The following is a 20,182-nucleotide window of genomic DNA, read 5'->3' as shown; positions in this document are numbered from 1 at the left end:
TGCTGTCTCTTTAACCCTTTAGGCCCCTGAATTAATTTTTCCCAAAGTTTAAAATGTAGAGGAGTCTGTTAGGAAATGTTCTGAGTCTTTTTTTTTCCTAAAGCACTCTGAGGAGTGCAAACAATGATGAAAAAAAGAAAGTAACTCTGACGATAGAATACTCTTGTGAAAGATTTACTACAAGGAGGCAGAGTTATTTGCTTAGGAAGGCTTTTCTACCTAAAAGAAACATTTTTCTCAAAGGCAGTTTTGATGATTTCTCCCCCCACATTCCAGAGAGGTTCTCAGGCTCTCTCTCCTGTATGTGAGGGGAGAGATAACACTCTCAGACATGCTATGGCCCTCTGCAGCCAGCGGGGAGAGCTGAGGGGGGCCAGCAATGATAAAGCCCGAAGAAGAACAGGAGGCGTGACTTTTTTTCTCAGGCCCAATGCTTTTTGCAGCACTGCAAGAAATTTTTTGTAAGTCTGGCGTTCTCAACTTTCGGAATAAATTTTCCTGAACTCCTTCACTGCCTGGCATTTCAGGGGTACCTGTGTGTTATCTTACTTCACAGTAGCAATAATAAAAAAAGAAAATTCAGGTGTATTTGCCCCATTTGAATATTTTGCTCCCTATGTGCAACACTTCCCTGCAATATCCCTGCACTGCTGTTGGTCTGCTTGTTGAGGAAAATTAAGTTGCTGTGCTGTTAACAGTTTTATAACTCCTTGGTTTTTAATTCCTTGGGCATGTCAGACAGATCTGATGGAAGTTTAATCCTCAAAGTTTTGAATTTCCTGCAAGTTTAGAGAGAATCATTAGTCCTGCAGAGCTACAGAGAAGTGCCTCAGCTGACCCTCAGCATGAAGTGAGGGTAATTTGTTTAATTTTATTTAATTTTACATAATTTTATTTAGCCTTCTGACCAGCAGCATGCAAAAGTGGAAACACAGCTTGCAGCCTCCCCAGGTGTGCTGCCTTTGGGCTGCTGGAGAAGAGTAGCAGGGGTTTTTGGTGTTCACCGGAGAGATCCTTCCCCTCCTCTTTGCCTTGGAGACATGACTTACCTGCTAGAAGAGCAATTGTCCACCAAGGAGATCATTGCTTTCCTCCTCCATCAGGCTTTCTGAATCAAAGATGACATTGTCTCCTATCTCCAGGGAAGTGGAAGTCTCCAGGGAGACTGATGCCCTGTGGCTGCTGAAAAACCACACCCAGACTATCATGAACATCATTAAAAAGCTCAGCCAGGACACACACTGACGAGTACCTTCTTTGCTTTAGTAGTGCAGCTCTAGCCCATGGTCCATCCAGCCCTATAATCAGCAGCAGAAAACTACTCTGAAGCCATGACCGCTCTGGTACCATAACCTCTACCTTTTAGTTAAATTCTGATTTTTTCTTGTACAGTGGTACTTGCTGTTACCTATGAAACAGAGGGGAGATAACTAGGGAAAGTGAAAGAAAAAAAAAGAAGAAGAAAAATGAAATAAAGAGCAGATTAATGAGTTTTGGTGGTGTTTTAATTAGAAGGTTTGGATTCTATTTGCTTTCAGTTTTGTTGGAGTGTGGAGATTGAATTAAAGAAAAATACAGATAGTGCAGGAGATTTTGTTCAAGGAAAATAAGGAACGAGCTGTATTATCATCTAACATATAACATCAAGACTTAAGTTTGGGTTTACTTCTTACTTTTCCTGATGCAAATATTCTAATTTATACAAACTTCTGCATAATCAAAAATTGCTAAAATGCCTTATAAAACTCAGTACAGACTGGAATGAAGGTCCAGGTTCACATTTATTTAAACTGACTGATGGTTCTATGCTGGAAAATCATGATGCCCTTCTCCTGCCTAAAGACCTGATTTTATTTTCAAGAATTTGATGTTATGGTAGTAAGCAATGTTATTAAAGCACTTACTCATTTTAAATCATCCGGTTCCTCTAACACTATCCAGATTCAGTACCTACAGTATGGTTTTGCTAGAAGCATCTCTAAGATGCTATCAGCATCTAAATCTCATCTTTTCCCTTGGTTGTAAATTACATTTCTCTAAGTCCTAATCTCAGGTGTATGCTTGATTTGTGTGTTTTGGTTGTCAGAATTTGATAGGGATAGACCACTGATAGTGCAGATAACAGTAAAGTGAGACATGTCAATCCAAAGCCTTTACAGAATTAGTGGAGGTTTGGAGAATTGCTCCTGGCACATAGCAAATGACAGTGGTTGAACAACATTGATTTCTCAAGAATTAAAATAAAAAGAAAGATTCTACCAGTAAATGTGACTCACTTATAGTCTAAATCTTCCCCAAAGCAGGAAGAATATGCTTCAAAAAAACCTGCTTTGGAGAAATGCTGGCGTGCTGTTGCCACTAAGGCAACCAACGCACACCACGCTCTCTGGAGCCTCTAATTGGCTGCAGCACCCCTCATTTTGGCTAGGAGGGCAGTAAGGGGTCAGTGAATCGGATGCCCACCTGGGACCGGTGGCCACAGTAGCCAAACCATATAAATAGAGGTGCACAGGACATTTTGTCCTGCCTTCTCTTCTGGAAGCTGCCACCATGTGACTCTTGGCAGTACCTATTTTTTTCTCTCTTTCTTCTTTCTTCACTCCTTCTTCTTTCTGCTCTTCCTTTACTCTTTTCTTCCTCTTGTGGGTAACTTAAAACCAATGGACTGTATTTCACTAATTTGTGGGTCGTTGTGTGTTGGGTTGTTTGTTAGTCCTGTAAAACCCTTTTGCCAAAATGCCTATTTTCACACTAAATTCAAAGAAATTCTCTTGAGAAAAAAAAGTGTGTAGCCTTTTCTCTTTATGCGATTCAAGATATCAAAGAACCAAAGGCTCTGCAAGAGTTTGGTTGAGCACTTCTTCTCAGCAGTAGGCCCTGGCAGCTTGCCTTCAGCAATGCTCCTGTGTACATCAGTCTGACAAGATATGCCATCCAGAGGGATGATGCATCTGGCAGGCTACATGCTCCCTTTCTGGGAACACCGAGCAGCAGCTTGGTTATTTCTGGAGCTGACTCACTTCATCAGCCACCTGCACCACACAGCAATGTTGGTAAACTCAGAGTGTGTTCCAATACCGCAATTCTGCCAGGTTTGCAAAGACCTTCCTTGGGAGGCAGAGCCTTTGCATCGGGGCCACAAGACTCCCTTAGGTTGCAAGGGCTAAAGAAGGTCAGAGGATTTTGATCATATTTACTAGGGTTGGAGTTGACTTCATGCAACTTGAAGATTAAGGAAGGGGTGGGCAGCTGTGCAGATCACGTTTGAGCATGCTTCTGAGGGAGAATTGCCTCCAACCCTCAGTTAGGTAGCTCTTACAGGGGTCAGCCTCCTTATTTATGCCAGCAGCTGAACTGCATTTACACCACTGTGTTGCACTTCTTCAGTCAGAAAGCTTGGGCTTGAGATGGATGCCAGAAAGCAACCTGAAAAGGGTTATTTGAGTTCAGTCTCACAATGCACAGTGTGAGAGCAAATCACTAGATTTAAATAAATAAATAAATAAATAAATAAAATAAAAATTTAAAAAGCACTCTTGTCCTGGCCCAGCTCTAATTTCCCCGTTTATTTGATTTGTTGGGGAAGAGAAGATCGACACATTATCCGGGGTACCAGACCTCACCTTGCATTTATTCAGTGCTGTCAGACACAGAATTAGAAAGAAAGACCAATTGAATGTATGGGTGGCAGAAGGCAGGTTAATGTGGCATAAGTAAAGTGTCTTATTATAAACCTGTATTTTGTATTTAAAGGGTAGAAAAAAAGTGTAGATGAAAAGCTCCTAATTCTGTCACTAAAACTAGAATAAACGGATAAACCACAGAAATAAGAAAAGCAGTTGAACTAGATGAAAAATGATGAAAAAAGACTTCATGTAAGAATTGCCAGATTTAAAAGACAGATCAGAAAAGAGCTTGAGGAAGTGCAAAATGAATACAGATCAGGTGAGAATGGGATTTCATGCAAGTTATTTTAGAAGGATATTTCTACAGTAACTTGCTACTGAAGAAACCACTTTCCAGTAGAGACAGATATTAAAATTACTCTCTCTCCCAAACCCCATATACAAAGGTGTATGGGTTAGCCCATTTGTCTTTGCAAACAGTCGGTGTGGCTTTTCGCACATGAGTTGCATTCCCCACCTAAGAGTTTCACAACCTAAGGCAATTTCACAACCTGTTTTCCAGATTTTTTTAAGAGCACCTATTTCTTCTGTTAGCAAGATCCTCGACCCTCATAGGGAGTCAGAAGTCATTCACTCTTGCACAGATCCTGCTGCTGTGATCATGTTTGATGGTTTTATGTTATTTCCATGCTTTACTCCCCGTTCTCAACCAACAGCATCTTGGTGAGTTACAGCTACCAACACAGACCATGCATTGAGCAAGTGAAGGAGGAAGCAGTCAGATGACATTGCTGATACATGCAGTGCTTTTCATGGGGATAGTCACAGTAATGTCTCTCACAAAGCATGAGCTACTTTACCAGATGATTCTGGCTGTTCAACTTCCAGCAGCAAATAGAAAGACTTTCACCTGGCACTGAATACATAGTCTTCACAAAAGAAGATTTCACCCACTGTAATGTACTCTGCATCACTCAAATCTTACCTATAGTAATACCCTTCATTTGCAGCTGCTCATGGAAGCAGAGTGGACATAGCAGGTTATCCAAAAAGAAATAACTCAGCTGTCTCTTCAAGAGAACAGATGGATGAAAATCACTACAGGACTATTTCACATCTTGCATGTTCTCAGCTGGAACTCGAGCATCTGGTTCTCATTTTCCAGGTTGTCTGTGATAGAGGACTCCAGCTCTTCACTTCAGCTCCAATTCCTTCATCATCTGCAACCAACCCACAAACCCTGCTTGAAGGCTGTAGTAAACCAAGCTCTCTTTTAGTTAAGGTCTTTGTGCATCTAGACAGGGCAGGGCTTAGCTGTCTACAAGATCTTCTGAGTGAGCTCAAAGAAAGAAGTTAAGAAATTTCAGGATAAAAGATTTTGGTGCCAATAGAGTTCCTAACTTCAAATTCCTGCTAGTGGAAATTAAGGACAGAAGAGAACTGTTTATACCAAACTTTGGCCATGATTGTGTTCAAACTGAAGTCCAAGAATTGCTCTTTCCCTTGACAGTCCTCTGACTCCACAAAAGGGGGAAAAGAGGCTACTGAAGAGGTGCAGAGCAGCATGAAGGGGACAGAGGCAGCCTCTCAAATGTCTCAGCAGCTGTTCATGCTTTAACACAGATTGGCATCTTGGAAATGAGAGACATGTCTGGAATTTATAAGATTCTAAGCACTATGAAGCAATTTGGTTGAACACAAACCAGACTGCAGCAGTGACAAAATGAATCCATATGAGACAGCTTTTCCAAAAAGAAAAATGTCATTGGCTGCCATGTTACAATATACATTTTAAGAAAAAATACAAGGTTGCTTTGGTAAGAAGTTAACACCTATATGAGATGCTGAACAAATGTAAAGAGCTACGTTGTAATTTGAAAGTTATTGCAATCAGCTAGGTAACAACAGCTTACAATTCTCCAGTCTTTAGTGACAATATTTGACTGTACAGTGATCCAAAAAAGGTGCATCAGGTGCTCTGTAGCTCTGTTTTGGAAAAAAGTATGTCTACACACTCCTGTCTCTCTTTTTATACACCTACACAGACACATAAACAGCTGGTGAAGCTGAGCTCCCATTCTCCCAGAAGCATACAAGAAAACAGTGTTCAACTCAAATGACTAGTAGATCTTATTTACAGTTGCTGCAGCTCTGGGAGTTCCATGGTACCAACTTTGTTATCTGGTAGGCAGACTGCAGAGCAACAGTATCCAATGGGAAATGCAGAGCTTTTGAGTGAAGACTGTAGTCTTGGGAAAAAACAAATCAAAGAAAAACTCCCAATGCTCAATGAAAAAATAACTTTAAAAGCAAACAACATCCTTTGTCTTGATGACAGACAGTATTTATTTCCTTCCGCATCACAAACCTGAAGTCAATTGCAGTTTACATGATCATCCTTGGTATTGTCCAGTGTATTGGAAGATAGCTCTTATAGCAAATAGCTTGCAACCCAAGCTGCTATTGCATGTCCATGTTATTCAATAGAATAATGAGATAGATTATTAAGAAGGTTTATGAAGAGTTTAGCTAAATGAAGAAGATTATATTTGTTGCAATTTTTCATACCATCCTGTTGTTTTGGAGGGTGTGAGGAGCACCTCCCTACCTTCCTCCCCATATAGGGCAAGGGCAGGGAGGTCCTGCAGGAGATACTGTGAGAACTTAGTAGGATAAGTTTGCTGGCATGGCCTGAACACCCTCTCTCTTGTTCTGGTGGGTGGTGCAAGGGCAGGAGTGCAGTCGGGCTTCTCTCTCCTGTCATGGGTTTTCTTTTTGGTTCTGGCCATTCACCCCAGATTCTGCCTCCTCGCTGCCAGAGCTGCTGCCACCTCCTGCCACTTCCCCACTGATCAGAGCCATGCTGTTTCCCTGCTGTTGGTAGCCATTGCCGCAGCTGCTGCCGCCCCATTCCAGCTTCCCACTGATTGGAGATGTACCTTTTTCCTGCTGCCTGGAGCCACCGCTTCCATGTTGCTGCTGTTGCTATGGGCAGTCCCATTGCCACTGCTGCCACCAGTGCCTCTGCCTGGAGCCACCACTTCCACATTGCTGTTGTTGCTTCCACCAGTGCTGCTGCTGCTGCCGCTGGCACCTCTGCTTGGAGCCACTGCTTCCATGTCACTGTCGTTGCTGCTGCCAGCACTGCCGCTGCAGCCACACTTGAGGAACTCAGGAGTCTCCTTGGTGAACTTTTCACACATTGCCCGCTTGCGCAGCCACAACTCTGCTCCAGCTACATTGTGATTGTGTGACTGGGTCGGGACAGTGCCACCATCTCACTGGCACAGAACTGAGGATGATTTAGGTGACATTTTCTCCACTATTGTTTGTGCCGTAGTTTGGACTTGGCTCCCCGCCAAGAGCCCAAGATCGCAGCAAGAGGCTTCCCTCCCCCCCTTCTATGAACACAGGGGAAGGAAAGGTAAGAAGAAAGAAAAAAAAACCCAAAAGACCAAAATAACAGAATCAAAGCAGTGTATATATTTACACTTATATACGATTACAAAAAAACTATATACATATAAGAAAGAGAACCCCAACACCCCAGAAAAACCAAAAAACCCAGATACACACAGCCAAGAAAGAACTAGCAAACAAAAATCTTAACACTTTCCTTAAGAACGCAAAGTCCACACCACCAGAGCCCTCCTCTCAAATTGGGAAGAAGTAACAGGGAGACTGCCTGCCTTCTCCTACTCTGCCGGAAGAGGTCTAACCTTCCGACTTCCTTCCCCCTTCTATTTATATTTCTGCTTACGTAGAAAATAGAATGGAATATTGGGATATGGATACTTCCTTAGTTTCGACCTGGTTGCCAGGAAGAGGTCTAAATCAAACCACTACAGGTTTTTTTTCTTTGTTCTGTTTTGTTCTCTGTTTTTAGTAAAACTGATATTCATTTTCCATACTTCACTCAAACACCTCATAATTTCAAAATTTTTGTAATTCGAGAGGGAAGGGTTTTCTATTCCATTAGAGGTCCTACACCCTGGGACATAACTGTCAGTAAACCACGAGAATAATTTGGTGTTTCCCAACGTAGGACATTCAGAGAAAACATGGAAAAAGAATAACAGTTTTGAATAATCCATCTGTGTATTGGATATAGAACCCCTCAGGCATCACGTTCAATTTATTCCTGTTTATTTGGCAAGTATTCCTGCATATGTATTTTCCATTCATAGGTGTTTATGTCAAAACAGGTTCTAAAACCAAGGTAGCTGTAGCTGTTTTTCAGTTTGTAACTTAGATTCATGGGGTTGTAAATTCTATGTCTATAAGTCTCCTCTGGAATGTGTTTTCAGGGCTGTGTTCCTACCCTAACCTAAAGCTGTTATCCCTGGAATTTTAGTGATAATGGCACCCAATCTGGGGGAGAAATGCAGGGGAGCATTTTTTCCCCAGTCCTTCACCTACTTCTCCTTCAGGTTCGCTACAACAGTTTTTGAAGAGTTGAAATTCCCTCTGGATGTTCGAGATGTTTGGCAGTTTGCATATTTTGCTCTATCTTACATATGAAAGTAGGACTAAGAGCTGTCTGGAATGTGTCCAGGAGTTTTGAGTGGCATGGGTTATGGGAGTACACGGGTGAGTTCTTGGAGATCGTTACTGCTCCAGTGACCTGGACATTCACCCTTGAAGAACTGCAGGACCCTGTCAAGATGTTGAGATCAGTGAGGGGAAAGTGCCATGATAGAGCTATGGAGGAGCAGCTTGTGGTTGCACGTGGAGCCCTGGCTACTGAAATGTCTCAGTTTAATCAGACTGAAGTGTTTTGCTAAGTAGGATGAGTTATGAGGAAGACCAAACTCCTCCCTCTAAGCAATTGTAAATCCAAAATTAAGAGGCTCGAATTGAGGAAGTATGGAAAAAGGAAAAATAAAATATATACGTATTGGCAGAACAACAGAAGAACACAAAAACAACCAAACAATAATCCCATACCCAAAAATCCCCTTCAAAAAGGGAAACAGTTCAGTACCTTTTGCCTTTTGGTGCAATTCTAACCACAGTCAGCAGGGGCACCGTTGGATCACTGGAGGAGCAGAGCCTGCAGTGCTCGGTGTTGGCAACCGCCAGAGCTGTTGGGCTCTGGCGGTTGCCACATGGGGCCCTGGAGCGTGGGAGAAGCCAAAAATGGAGATCTTCCACACACCGAGAAGGGGAAGGGGAAAAAAGGCTGTTCCCAGAAAACTCACACTGTCTGCAGCTGGCTGGGGCCGGGAATTCCCCCTTTTTGTCAATGAACACATGCCACTGCCAACACGGGAGCAGAGGAGGGAGAAGGCCGACTTCCTCCCCAGAAAGTTCCTCTGCAGGTGGGTCAAACCCCTCCAATGAAGTCCGAGCAGGTCTGGGCTGGGGGCAGAACAGGGTGCAGGCAAGCCGAGGTCAGAAAACAGCCAGATGACCAGGCTGAAAACAGAGTGAACCTCTGACCCCTCAAACACACACCTTGCCTGAGTTAAGGCAAAGGTGAAGCGTCCCATTTCTGAGTAGGGAAGAAAAAAAAAAACTTATTACCCCTTCTCACAGTTTTAGGAGGGCCATCAGCTTGGAATGCAGGTCTGCTAGTCAGTTCTTTTGTGTCAATCAATCACCCAAGGCAAACCACCCTCCCCATTCAACATCTTTCTTTTACAGAGAGGCAAGGGGAAAGAAAAAAATTTCCTGCTTGGTTTTTTAGAACAAGTAAACCTAGGACACGAAAGCTGCTTGGTATGGTGCAACACCTTCAGGAGGAAAAGAAAGAAAACAAAACACCTGACACCATGGCAACTCAGAGTGTAACAGAACCAGAAGGACAACGCAAGCCAATGGAAGTTGCCCCTATCCAAATGAGAAAATACAAGACCAAATTGTTTCACCCAGTAGATGACGATGGGGAGGTGAGACCCTCACAAATAACAGACCCAGAAATAATCACCGAATATCTTTAATTTGATAATTTCTGTAATTTGTGGAGAGACATCACTCAAGGACTGGATGAACCTATTCTGACTTCATTGATTTGAGTCTGGAATCTTATGGGTGAAGGTGCACTGCTTGGCGGTAGCAAAGCAAGGCATTTAGGATCCCTGTCTCAGGATGTGGGTACTAACTAGGGAGTCAGAACCCCTCCATCTCCAAACACAGCTTTTAAGAAGCATAAGAGAGAGGTTTGCTCACAGAGACAATCTGCAGGGGAATCATCTTTGTACCTGGGAGACCATGGAAGATGGGATCCAATGTCTGAGAGAAATGGCACTGTTAGAGATACTTTTCACAAGGGACAAGCAATCCAATAGTGACCCTGACATGGTCAAGTGTACATCACAGATGTGGTGGAACCTCAATGTGCAGGGCCACCATATATGTTGATTTCCTGGTGACAATGCACTGGAATGAAAACAAAGAAACAGTAGGTTCTATGATGAGTACACTCAGGACATATAATGAGATTGTCCATGCCCCACTATGGGCCCATATCTCTTCTGCTGAGAAATTAGTTGTGGACCTCTGGGCAACTATGACCACAAAAAACTCAAGAGAAGAGTTTAAAGAGAGCATTGTGCATGTCTCACCAGTGCAGAATGGAGCCCTGCTATCCAGAACAGGCATCCTCTGGCTAGAGAGAGAGAGTACACTACATAGGGCAACCTGTGGTTTATCCCATGAACATGGGGAAGACATAAGTAAATGGGAGAGAAAACCCACCTATGCTTTATCAGTACGGGCACAGGAGTTAAAAGGAAAAATGACCAGAGGCAATTCCATGAGGATGGATGTAGCCCCAATCTTCCATGGGCAAGCCCCTAGACAGAACCGGAGGGACTTATCTTCTCTGTTTGACTGAATAAAAGTTAGTGGTGGTTTGAAGTTTTGTTTTGCTTCAAAACAAAGAAAAAGAGTCTGGAAATAAGGAGAAAAACTCTGGGAGCAGGACAGAAAACCACACCAGTATAATTTCCCAACAGAAGCTAATACAGTTCTTCAGCAGGGAAACCAAAAAAAGTGTTCACAATACAATTGCAATAGAAACCTCAATTTCTACAGTACATTTGTTTCTGTAAAGTAGTCTGTTGCCCAGAGAAAAAGATTCAAGTGGACTCAGATAACTGTCCTCTAATAATCCATATTGCAAGTCCCTTATGCTTTTTGCTCTATGGAAAGGCAGGTTTCTCAAGCCATGAATTGCAGGTGGCCTTTCTGAGATGCCAGGCCTGCACAGCATGACAGCTGAATGCAAAATAATGCAGTTAGTAGGGATTGTTGCTTCAGCAATTAATCATGTTGTTCCTGCAGGCAAAAATTTTGGTACTATTAAACCTTCTCCAGTGAGTAAAAAGTGACAGAAATCACACACATCTTGTAAAAGTCAACAAAGGTTGCAGATGACCTTTCTGCATTTTGTTTGTGGTCAGGCTCTTTGGAGATAAACTGCATGGGAAAGACTTGCAGCATTACACTCTGCTTTCAGGCCAGGTCTGTGTTTGTCACATTTCCAACAAGCAGCAGGAAACTAGAAACACTGAAATCTCAACAACATGCAGCCTTTTCTGAGCTCCTCTGGATCCATATTTTAGTCCTGCTGTATGTTTGGTCCATTAGCAGGGGCTCTGCCCTCACTGTAGGCCTGAAGTCCATTTGTGCAAAATAGCAAAACATTTGGGGTGGAGGGCAGCATCCCAAAATGCCCATCTCTAGATCCTTCTAGGCTTTCTGTTTTTTGTCCATGTACTTGGCTGCCAGTGAAGCAGGTAAGGTTTGGTGTATCTATCCCCCACTGAGACCCCTGGATGCTGCAGTTCACAGTATACTGAAGAACATCAAAAAGACAAAATACAAGGTTATTGATGAATGTGTTTCTAAAAGCACACAGCATGGAAAAAAAGCCAGAGTCTAACCATGGAAGAGAGAAAAGGAGAGAAGTATCACTGCATATTTCCTATCTATCTATCTATCTATCTATCTATCTATCTATCTGTCTGTCTGTCTGTCTATCTATCTATCTATCTATCTATCTATCATCTATCTATCATTTCACATGGCAGTATGGCACAAACAAATGTTTTATCTAAGCACTGATTTGTACAATTAAAGCAGAAGGGTTTCAGGGCCTAATTATAAATTCAGATCATACATGAATATATATTTCAATATATTACTATTGAGTGACTTCCCAGCATAAAAGAGTTATCTCAATATGTCAGTCCACACTGCAACCAAACTCAAAATGACTCATCTTTCCCTTGAGAACACTAAATTTAAAAGTTATTTAATGGAGAGCTGTTCGGTTAAATGAGCTGAGAAGGAAAGGTAAATTCTAGACATCCAGGACGATATTCAGCTGGGCTGCAGGATTAGGGCTGTACTTCTTGGAAGGGTGCCTTTTTGCAGTATTAAAACAGTTTTCATGAGCTTTATGTCAGTAAACTTAAAAAAAAGTTGAAAGGTATAAAAAAAAAAACATTGGGGAGAGAGAAGAACGTATCTGTGTTTTCCTAAGGTTAGGAAGACACTAAATTAATGCAATTGCCCACTCAACACTGTGATACCATTCTGAGAAAAGCTCAAAGGTGGAGTATTAATCAAATCCAGCAATTCTCAGACACAGCAACCTTTAAGCCCAGAACTTTGGAGGAGCTCCAAGGACTGTTATGTTCTGGGAAGAAGATGAAGATGAGGAAGAAGGGGTCCCAAAGATCCCAAATCCAATTCCTGGAGGGGTGTATCATGGGACAGAACTGGGCAGGACCAGGGAGTGGATAGATCTGGGATTGGATGGACCTTATTATAAAATCATAGAACCACTGTCTGGGGCATGGGTGTTGTGTGTTTTCCCCCAGGCCTGATTAAAGGACCAGCTCTTTTTATCTTATCTTCTATGCTAAATTGGCCTAGAGTCTTTTTCTCCGTGATCTCTTTAGGCAACATTTTTTTTTAATATTTGCAGTAACTGATAGTTCAAGACTGTATGACACCAGGCTGTAAAGGGAAATACAACTGATCTAAATTTACAGTAAATAATCTTTTTAAGGAAGGTGGGAGAATGAAAGTGATCAGGAGTGAAGGGAGTGAGTGACAAGAGATAAGAAGGGATTCTTGACAGTCAGAGGTTTCTACTTACTTCTGCAGAGTAGAAGCCCTAGTCTACTGAGCTTACTTTTCCTGTTAAAATGACAGTGTGTGGCTGTTTACCTTGGCTGAAAGCCAGGTGTCCACTGAGCCTGCGCTGTCCCCCCAAGGGGAAACAAAAAAAAACCGTGAAAAACCCGGGCTTACCAAGGAATAAAGTTTATATTTACACGGAGGAAAAAAAGAAGAGACTAATAACGCTACAAACACACTGGCAAAGGAAACCAACAGTAAAAAATTCTACCTTCCCTACAGAATGGCATCTTGGACAGATGTAGCTGCCTACAGGGCCATCCTGGAAGAAAGAAGAAGGGCCGAGCTAATTCTCCCTTCCCTCTTATAGCCGGACTGATGTAACATGGTATGGAATATCCTGTTCCTCCTGGAAAGAGGAACTGTTATTTTACTACACAAACACATTACAATTTCCACCCCTTATTCTATACCATTTTATGCCATGCCCATATCCCTGTTATTCGCCTATATCCCGCGCTTGTACAGGTCTTGTCTACTATGGTGGTCTCATCATTGAGCACCAGCATCAGCTTAGTTCGGATCTTCCTCTCTGGTGACTTTTCCTGCAACATACAACTCAGAATACAAAGTAGATTTTTCCCAAGGTTAAATCTCCCTGAGGCACACACTGAGTTTCCCCATTTTCTGTCATTATCCACCAAGTGTATCCAGGTCCTCGAGCAAAGACAATCCCACAAATGGGTTTGCCTTTGCTTGAGGGAGGGTTAACCCTCAAGGGTAACTGCTTTACCTAACATACCTCTCAAGTGAATTACTGGGACTTTGTCTCCATCCACAGTGTGAAGGGGCTCTGTTCGGGCAGGGCCTGCTTGATTGACAGAGCCTCTAGTGTTGACTAGCCAAGTAGCCTTTGCTAGATGCTGATCCCAATTTTTTGAAAGTCCCCCCACCCAATGCCTTCAAAGTAGTTTTCAGCAGGTCGGAAGCCCGCGGGTCGCCCGTGCGGGGTCCCTTCCCCCTCAGGCTTGTGGGCCGCCCCTGGGGCCTCCCTCGTCAGGCCCATGTGGCCCGGGGTCGCCCCTGGGCCCACGCGCAGCCGCCGCTACCCCCCCATCCTCCCCCCAGCGAGAGAAAGGAGAGAGGGAGCTTCGCCAGTGTGGCTTTGTGCCCTCGTGAGAATGGAGAGTGGAACCCTCAAAGCACACAGAGGTTTGCCGGTCTGGTTTGGGGGAGGGGGGGGAGGGGAAGGGTACCAGGCGGGCCGTGGGGGTCCTTGGACTGGAGGGTGGGCAGGTACGTGATGTGTGGGAAGATACGATGTAAAACAGTGCGGGGAGGATAAGGTCAGGGTGGATAATGGTTTTCTCTGGGGGTTGGGGTCTCGGCCAGGCTGGGGCCTGGAGAGGTACTCGAGCCCTAGGTGGGTACAGGGGCTGGAGTGGTTTTGTTCGTTTGTTTTTGGTTCACCTGCAGCTACTGCCCAGGTTCAGTATGTTCTGGATATATTTGTTATATCCTGAAAGGGTGGTCAGGACAAAGGGTTGACCCTGGGTGTTTCCCTGGGATTGAATATAGAGAGGTGACAGAAAAGTAGGAAGTGTAAGACTTGCCCTAATCGTTTTAATAGTAGGATTGTAGCCTGTGTACCCCATGTGGTTGCGAGCTGTGCTGGTGATGGTACATGACTTCAGTAGGGTCGCCCATGCCAGACAGCTCAAAACCGCAGGGTCAGACACAATACATCCTTGGGCAGGATGAGCTCGTTAGCCTTCTCACAGTTATCCTAGGAGAAGGACAACTCTAATCCTAAACCCGGGCAGATGGAGCTCGCTTAGCCCTGTAAGGCCATCCATCTAAAAGAAGGTCACTCTAATTAAACCTGTGTCCTGAGGACCTCACTGCCACCGTCCAAGCTCACTTGGCCCTAAACCTTAGGATTAAAGGGTGGGTTCAGTTCCGCGTATACTGCATCTCACCTAAAAAATCCATTGCGCTGGCTTGAAGGCTTTACCCGCATGCAAAAAGCCCTGCAGCGATGGGCAAGGGTCAAAACAGCAGGTGAAAGGTGCACTGGAAGCCGCAGACCCAACCCTGCATGCAGGCAGTTCAGGATATTGGTCATTTGAGACTGACCGGAGATGACAGTCTCTTGGGGCAGCACCCTGAACGACCAAGCAGCCTTTCCAAGGACAGCACTGCTTGCTCCACTCGGAGAGGGGCCTAGAAAAGGTGACCTAAACAAAGCTCATATTCCCCTTCACCCAGTTGGTTAACTGTGGCCAACGGGCATCTTCTTCCAATGCAGTCGCACAAAGATCAAAAGACAAAGACATGCACCTGCCTCCAAAGGTGTACCTAAATTAACTCTAGCATGTTGGAATATCAGAACCATGCTCGATTCTGCGGATGGCGGACGTCCTGAGTGCTGTTCTGCCCTAATCGCCCATGAACTGGCTCACCTTAACATCGATATTGCTGCTCTCAGTGAAGTTCACCTTCACAAGGAAGGCAGCCTCAGAGAACATGGTGCCAGTTACACACTCTTTTGGTCAGGTAAGCCCAGAACAGAAAAACATCTCTCAGGAGTTGGCTTCATGATCAAAAACTCTATTGTTCCAAAACTTGAAAATCTGCCGACAGGTCACTCTGACCGCATTATCTCCCTACGCCTTCCACTCCACAACAAGCAACACGTTGTCCTCTTTAGTATATATGCCCCAACTCTCCAAGCTGACCCTGCCGAAAAAGATAAATTTTACAATGACCTGTGCCACCTTACCCAAAAGGTGCCTGCAGAGGATAAGATCATTATCCTTGGTGATTTCAATGCCAGAGTAGGTAAGAACTTTGAAGCTTGGAAAGGAGTATTAGGCAAGCATGGTGTTAGAAACGGCAACGATAATGGTCGACTTCTAGAATTCTCTGTGGAGCAACAGCTCACCATCACTAAGACTATCTTTCAGCAGAAAGACAGTCTGAAGACAACCTGGATGCACCCCAGATCTAAGCATTGGCACCTCACTGATTATGTCTTGGTGCGATGGAGAGATGTCTGCGATGTCCTCCATACCCGTGTGATGCCCAGTGCAGAATGCCAAACAGACCATCGGCTTGTGCGCTGCAAACTCAACTTCAATCTTAAATTCAAACCTAAAAGGGGCAGTATCTCAAGGAGAAGACTCCAAGTTAACAATCTTCAATCAGACACAGTGAGAGACAGATTCCAGGCAAACCTTCAAACTAGGCTCGAAAACCACTCCATAGATTCTACAGATTCCTCTCCTGAAAGAATTTGGCACCATATTAAAAACAGCGGCCTGCAATCCTCTGAAGAATCCTTAGGGTTCTCCTTCAAGAAGAACAAGGACTGGTTTGATGAAAACAATCAAGAGATCCAGGAATTGCTGAGGAAGAAGAGAACCACTGTGCAAGTTTCGAGCTGGCTTCCTGCCAAGTCCCCGAAACTCGACAACAAGGACCTGCCTCCCAGAGAGGGAAAAGAAAAAAAAACCAAGCAGCCAAAGTTATAGCAAATATATATATATATATATATTACATATGAGACAGATACACAAAAGGAGAATACCACACACAGAAGGGGGGGGGGGGGGAAAGGGGAAGGGAGAAGGACAAAAAGGGGCAAGGACCGAACAAGCCAACCAGCCGACCGAAGGCAAACTAGCAAAAATCTCACCACCTCCCTTCGAACAGGCAGGATGGCTAGACACGGCCCAAGGCTCTCCCCTCACGCGTGGCAGATAACAGCAGTCACTGTAGGCCTCAGCTCCAGATAAACCAGACCAAAACAGGGACCCGCCGTTCTCGAACCTCGCCGGAGAGGAAGAGAGCGAGATGCCTCCCGCTAGCCTTATTTATACCTCAAGTTACGTAAAGGAATAGCATGGAATACTTCCGTGATCACTTTTCTAGTTCCTTCCTGGTTACAAGTTGGTCTCCAGGAAGGCCTAGAGTGAAACCACCACATTCTCCACCCCTTATTCCATACTATTCCTTTACGCAACACCTATGTCTCACGTTCGTCTACATCCCGCGCATATATATACACATTTGCATATATATATATATATAGTTCTTGTTGGTCTCTCGGCACAGTTGTCTCGTCGTTGGAAAATCAATACCGATGTCAGTTCAGTCCAGATCTTTGGTCTCCTCAGTCACCATTACAGTTCTGATTTATGGCTGTTTCATCACTGGACTGTCTCATCACTGGATACCAGCAACAGCTTAGTTCAGGTCTCTCTCTCATCTGGTGACTGGCTTCCTGTAAAAACACAACTTAGGACATACAATTAGTTTTTCCCCAAGGCTAAGTTTCCTTGAGGCACACACTGGATGACTCCATCCTTCCTCATTACCCACCACGTATGTCCTGGCCCTTGAGCAAAGACAATCCCACGAATGGGTTTGTCTTGGCCTGAGGCAGGGGTAACCCAAACAGCTTTCCCTAGCATTCCCCTCAAATGGATTGCTGGAACTTTATCTCCATCAACAATGTGAAGGGATTCTGCCTGTGCAGGGCCAGCTCGATTGACAGAACCCCTGGTGTTAACTAGCCAGGTAGCCTTGGCTAAGTTCTTGTCCCAGTTTTATAAGTCCCCTCACCTAATAACTTTAGAGTGGTCTTCAATAATCCGTTATATCTCTCAACCTTCCCAGCAGCTGGTGCATGATATGGAATGTGGTATACCCATTCGATACCATGTTCCCTCGCCCAAGTGGTGACTAATCCATTTTTGAAATGAGTCCCGTTGTCCGACTCAATACGTTCTGGGGTCCCGTGTCGCCACAGGACTTGCTTTTCAAGGCCCAGAATGGTATTCCGGGCCGTTGCGTGGGGCACTGAAAAAGTCTCTAACCATCCCGTTGTTGCTTCCACCATGGTAAGTACATAGCACTTACCTTGGCGGGTCTGTGGCAGTTTGATATAATCAACCTGCCATGCCTCTCCATACTTATACTTATCCCATCGTCCACCATACCACAGGGGCTTCAGTCTTTTCGCCTGCTTAATAGCGGCACAAGTCTCACAATCATGGATAACTTCAGAAATGATATCCATGGTTAAATCCACCCCTCGGTCTCGTGCCCATCTGTGGGTGGCATCTCGGCCTTGATGACCGCAAGCATCATGGGCCCATCGAGCCAGAAACAGCTCTCCCTTCTGCTGCCAGTCTAGGTCTACTTGTGACACCCCTATCTGTGCAGCTCGGTCCGCTTCTCTGTTGTTATTATGTTCTTCATTAGCTCGCTTCTTGGGCATGTGGGCATCTACATGGTGGACTCTCACATTCAGACTCTTCGCTCTGGCAGCGATGTCCTGCCACAAGTCAGCAGCCCAGATGGGTTTTCCTCCACGCCTCCAGTTCATCTTCTTCCATCGCTCTAACCATCCCCATAGAGCATTGGCTATCATCCACGAGTCTGTGTAGAGGTAGAGTCTCGGCCAACCTTCTCGTTCAGCAATGTCCAGGGCCAATTGGACGGCTTTGAGTTCCGCAAATTGACTCGACTCGCCTTGACCCTCAGCGGCTTCTGCCACTCGTCGGGTGGGATTCCAAACGGCCGCTTTCCACTTCCGGTTCCTTCCTACAATTCGGCAAGAACCATCAGTGAAAAGGGCATAACGCCTTTCTTCATCTGGCAGCTGATCAAATGGCGGAGCTTCCTCGGCTCGGCTCACTGGCTCTTCTTCTTCTTCTGCCAGACTGAAGTTCCCACCTTCAGGCCAATTGGTTATGATTTCCAAGATGCCGGGGCGATTCGAGTTCCCGATTCGGACACGTTGTGTAATCAAAGCCATCCACTTGCTCCACGTGGCATCGGTGGCATGATGCGCAGGGGGCACCTTCCCTTTGAACATCCAGCTCAAGACGGGTAATCGGGGTGCCAGGAAGAGCTGTGCTTCGGTACCAATTACCTCTGAAGCTGCTCGTATACCTTCATACGCCGCTAAGATTTCCTTTTCCACAGGGGTGTAATTGGCCTCAGAACCTCTGTAGCTTCGGCTCCAGAAACCCAGTGGTCGCCCTCGCGTCTCGCCAGGCACCTTTTGCCAGAGGCTCCAGGAGGGACCTTTATCTCCAGCTGCAGAGTAGAGCACATTCTTTACATCTGGTCCCATTCTAACTGGTCCAAGAGCCACGGCATGTGCAATTTCTTGCTTGATCTGCCTGAAAGCTTGTTGTTGCTCAGGACCCCACTGGAAATTGTTCTTTTTACGGGTCACAAAGTAAAGAGGGCTCACAATCTGACTGTATTCTGGGATATGCATCCTCCAGAAGCCTATGGCTCCCAGAAAAGCTTGGGTTTCTTTCTTGTTTGTGGGGGGAGCCATTGCTACAATCTTGTTGATTATGTCTGTTGGTATCTGGCGTCGTCCATCTTGCCATTTCACCCCTAGGAATTGGATCTCTCGGGCAGGTCCCTTGACTTTGCTCTTCTTGATAGCGAAACCGGCCTCGAGGAGAATCTGGATGATCGTCTGTCCTTTTTTGAAAACTTCTTCTGCTGTATCCCCCCATACAATGATGTCATCGATGTACTGGATGTGTTCGGGAGCCTTACCCTTCTCTAGTGTGACCTGGATCAGTCCATGACAGATGGTTGGACTGTGTTTCCACCCCTGGGGCAGTCGATTCCAGGTGTATTGAACGCCCCTCCAGGTGAAAGCAAACTGTGGCCTGCACTCTGCCGCTAAAGGAATGGAGAAAAACGCGTTGGCTATGTCGATGGTGGCGTACCACTTTGCTGTCTTGGACTCCAACTCATATTGGAGCTCCAACATATCTGGCACGGCAGCACTCAACGGTGGCGTAACTTCATTTAAGCCACGATAGTCCACAGTCAGTCTCCACTCTCCATCGGATTTACGCACAGGCCAGATGGGGCTGTTGAAGGGTGAATGGGTTCTGCTGACCACCCCTTGGCTCTCCAACTTTCGGATCATTTTGTGGATAGGGATCACAGCATCTCGGTTTGTCCGATACTGTCGTCTGTGTACAGTTGTTGTGGCTATTGGCACTTCTTGATCTTTAACTCGTAGTAATCCTACAATGGAAGGGTCTTCTGAAAGGCCAGGAAGGGCAGACAATTGCTTGGACCCCTCTTCAATCACCGTGGCTACACCAAAAGCCCACCGGTACCCTTTCGGGTCCTTGAAGTATCCTCTTCTTAGGTAGTCCATACCAAGGATGCAAGGGGCTTCTGGCCCCGTCACAATGGGACGCTTTTCCCATTGGTCTCCCGTCAAGCTCATGTCCGCCTCTACTACTGACAATTCTTGAGACCCTCCTGTCACTCCAGAAATAGTAACAGTCTCGGTACTCTTATACTCCGAAGGCATTACAGTACACTGGGCTCCAGTATCTATCAAGGCCTGGTATCTCTGAGGATCCGATGTGCCAGGCCATCGGACCCACACAGCCCAGTAAACCCGGTTA

The 20,182-nt window shown here is 45.1% G+C and overlaps 1 protein-coding gene across 1 annotated transcript in view; it reads right to left on the bottom strand.

The window, feature by feature from the left end:
* The window catches only part of LOC127471896 (uncharacterized), a 37,576-nt gene extending 17,394 nt beyond the window's left edge, over nt 1–20,182 (bottom strand). Inside the window, exon 1 of the mRNA XM_051789382.1 lies at nt 17,763–20,182. Within this exon, the coding sequence (XP_051645342.1) occupies nt 17,763–20,085 (2,323 nt within the window). The 5' untranslated portion in view covers nt 20,086–20,182. The remainder of the gene's footprint in view (nt 1–17,762) is intronic.

This window comes from Manacus candei, unplaced genomic scaffold (assembly GCF_025592945.1).
Source record: "Manacus candei isolate 608988 ecotype Guabito, Panama unplaced genomic scaffold, ASM2559294v1 h1tg000027l, whole genome shotgun sequence".
NCBI classification, from domain to species: domain Eukaryota; kingdom Metazoa; phylum Chordata; class Aves; order Passeriformes; family Pipridae; genus Manacus; species Manacus candei.
The sequence above is the reverse complement of the archived record's forward strand: the minus strand, read 5'-3'. Positions and strand labels throughout refer to the sequence as shown.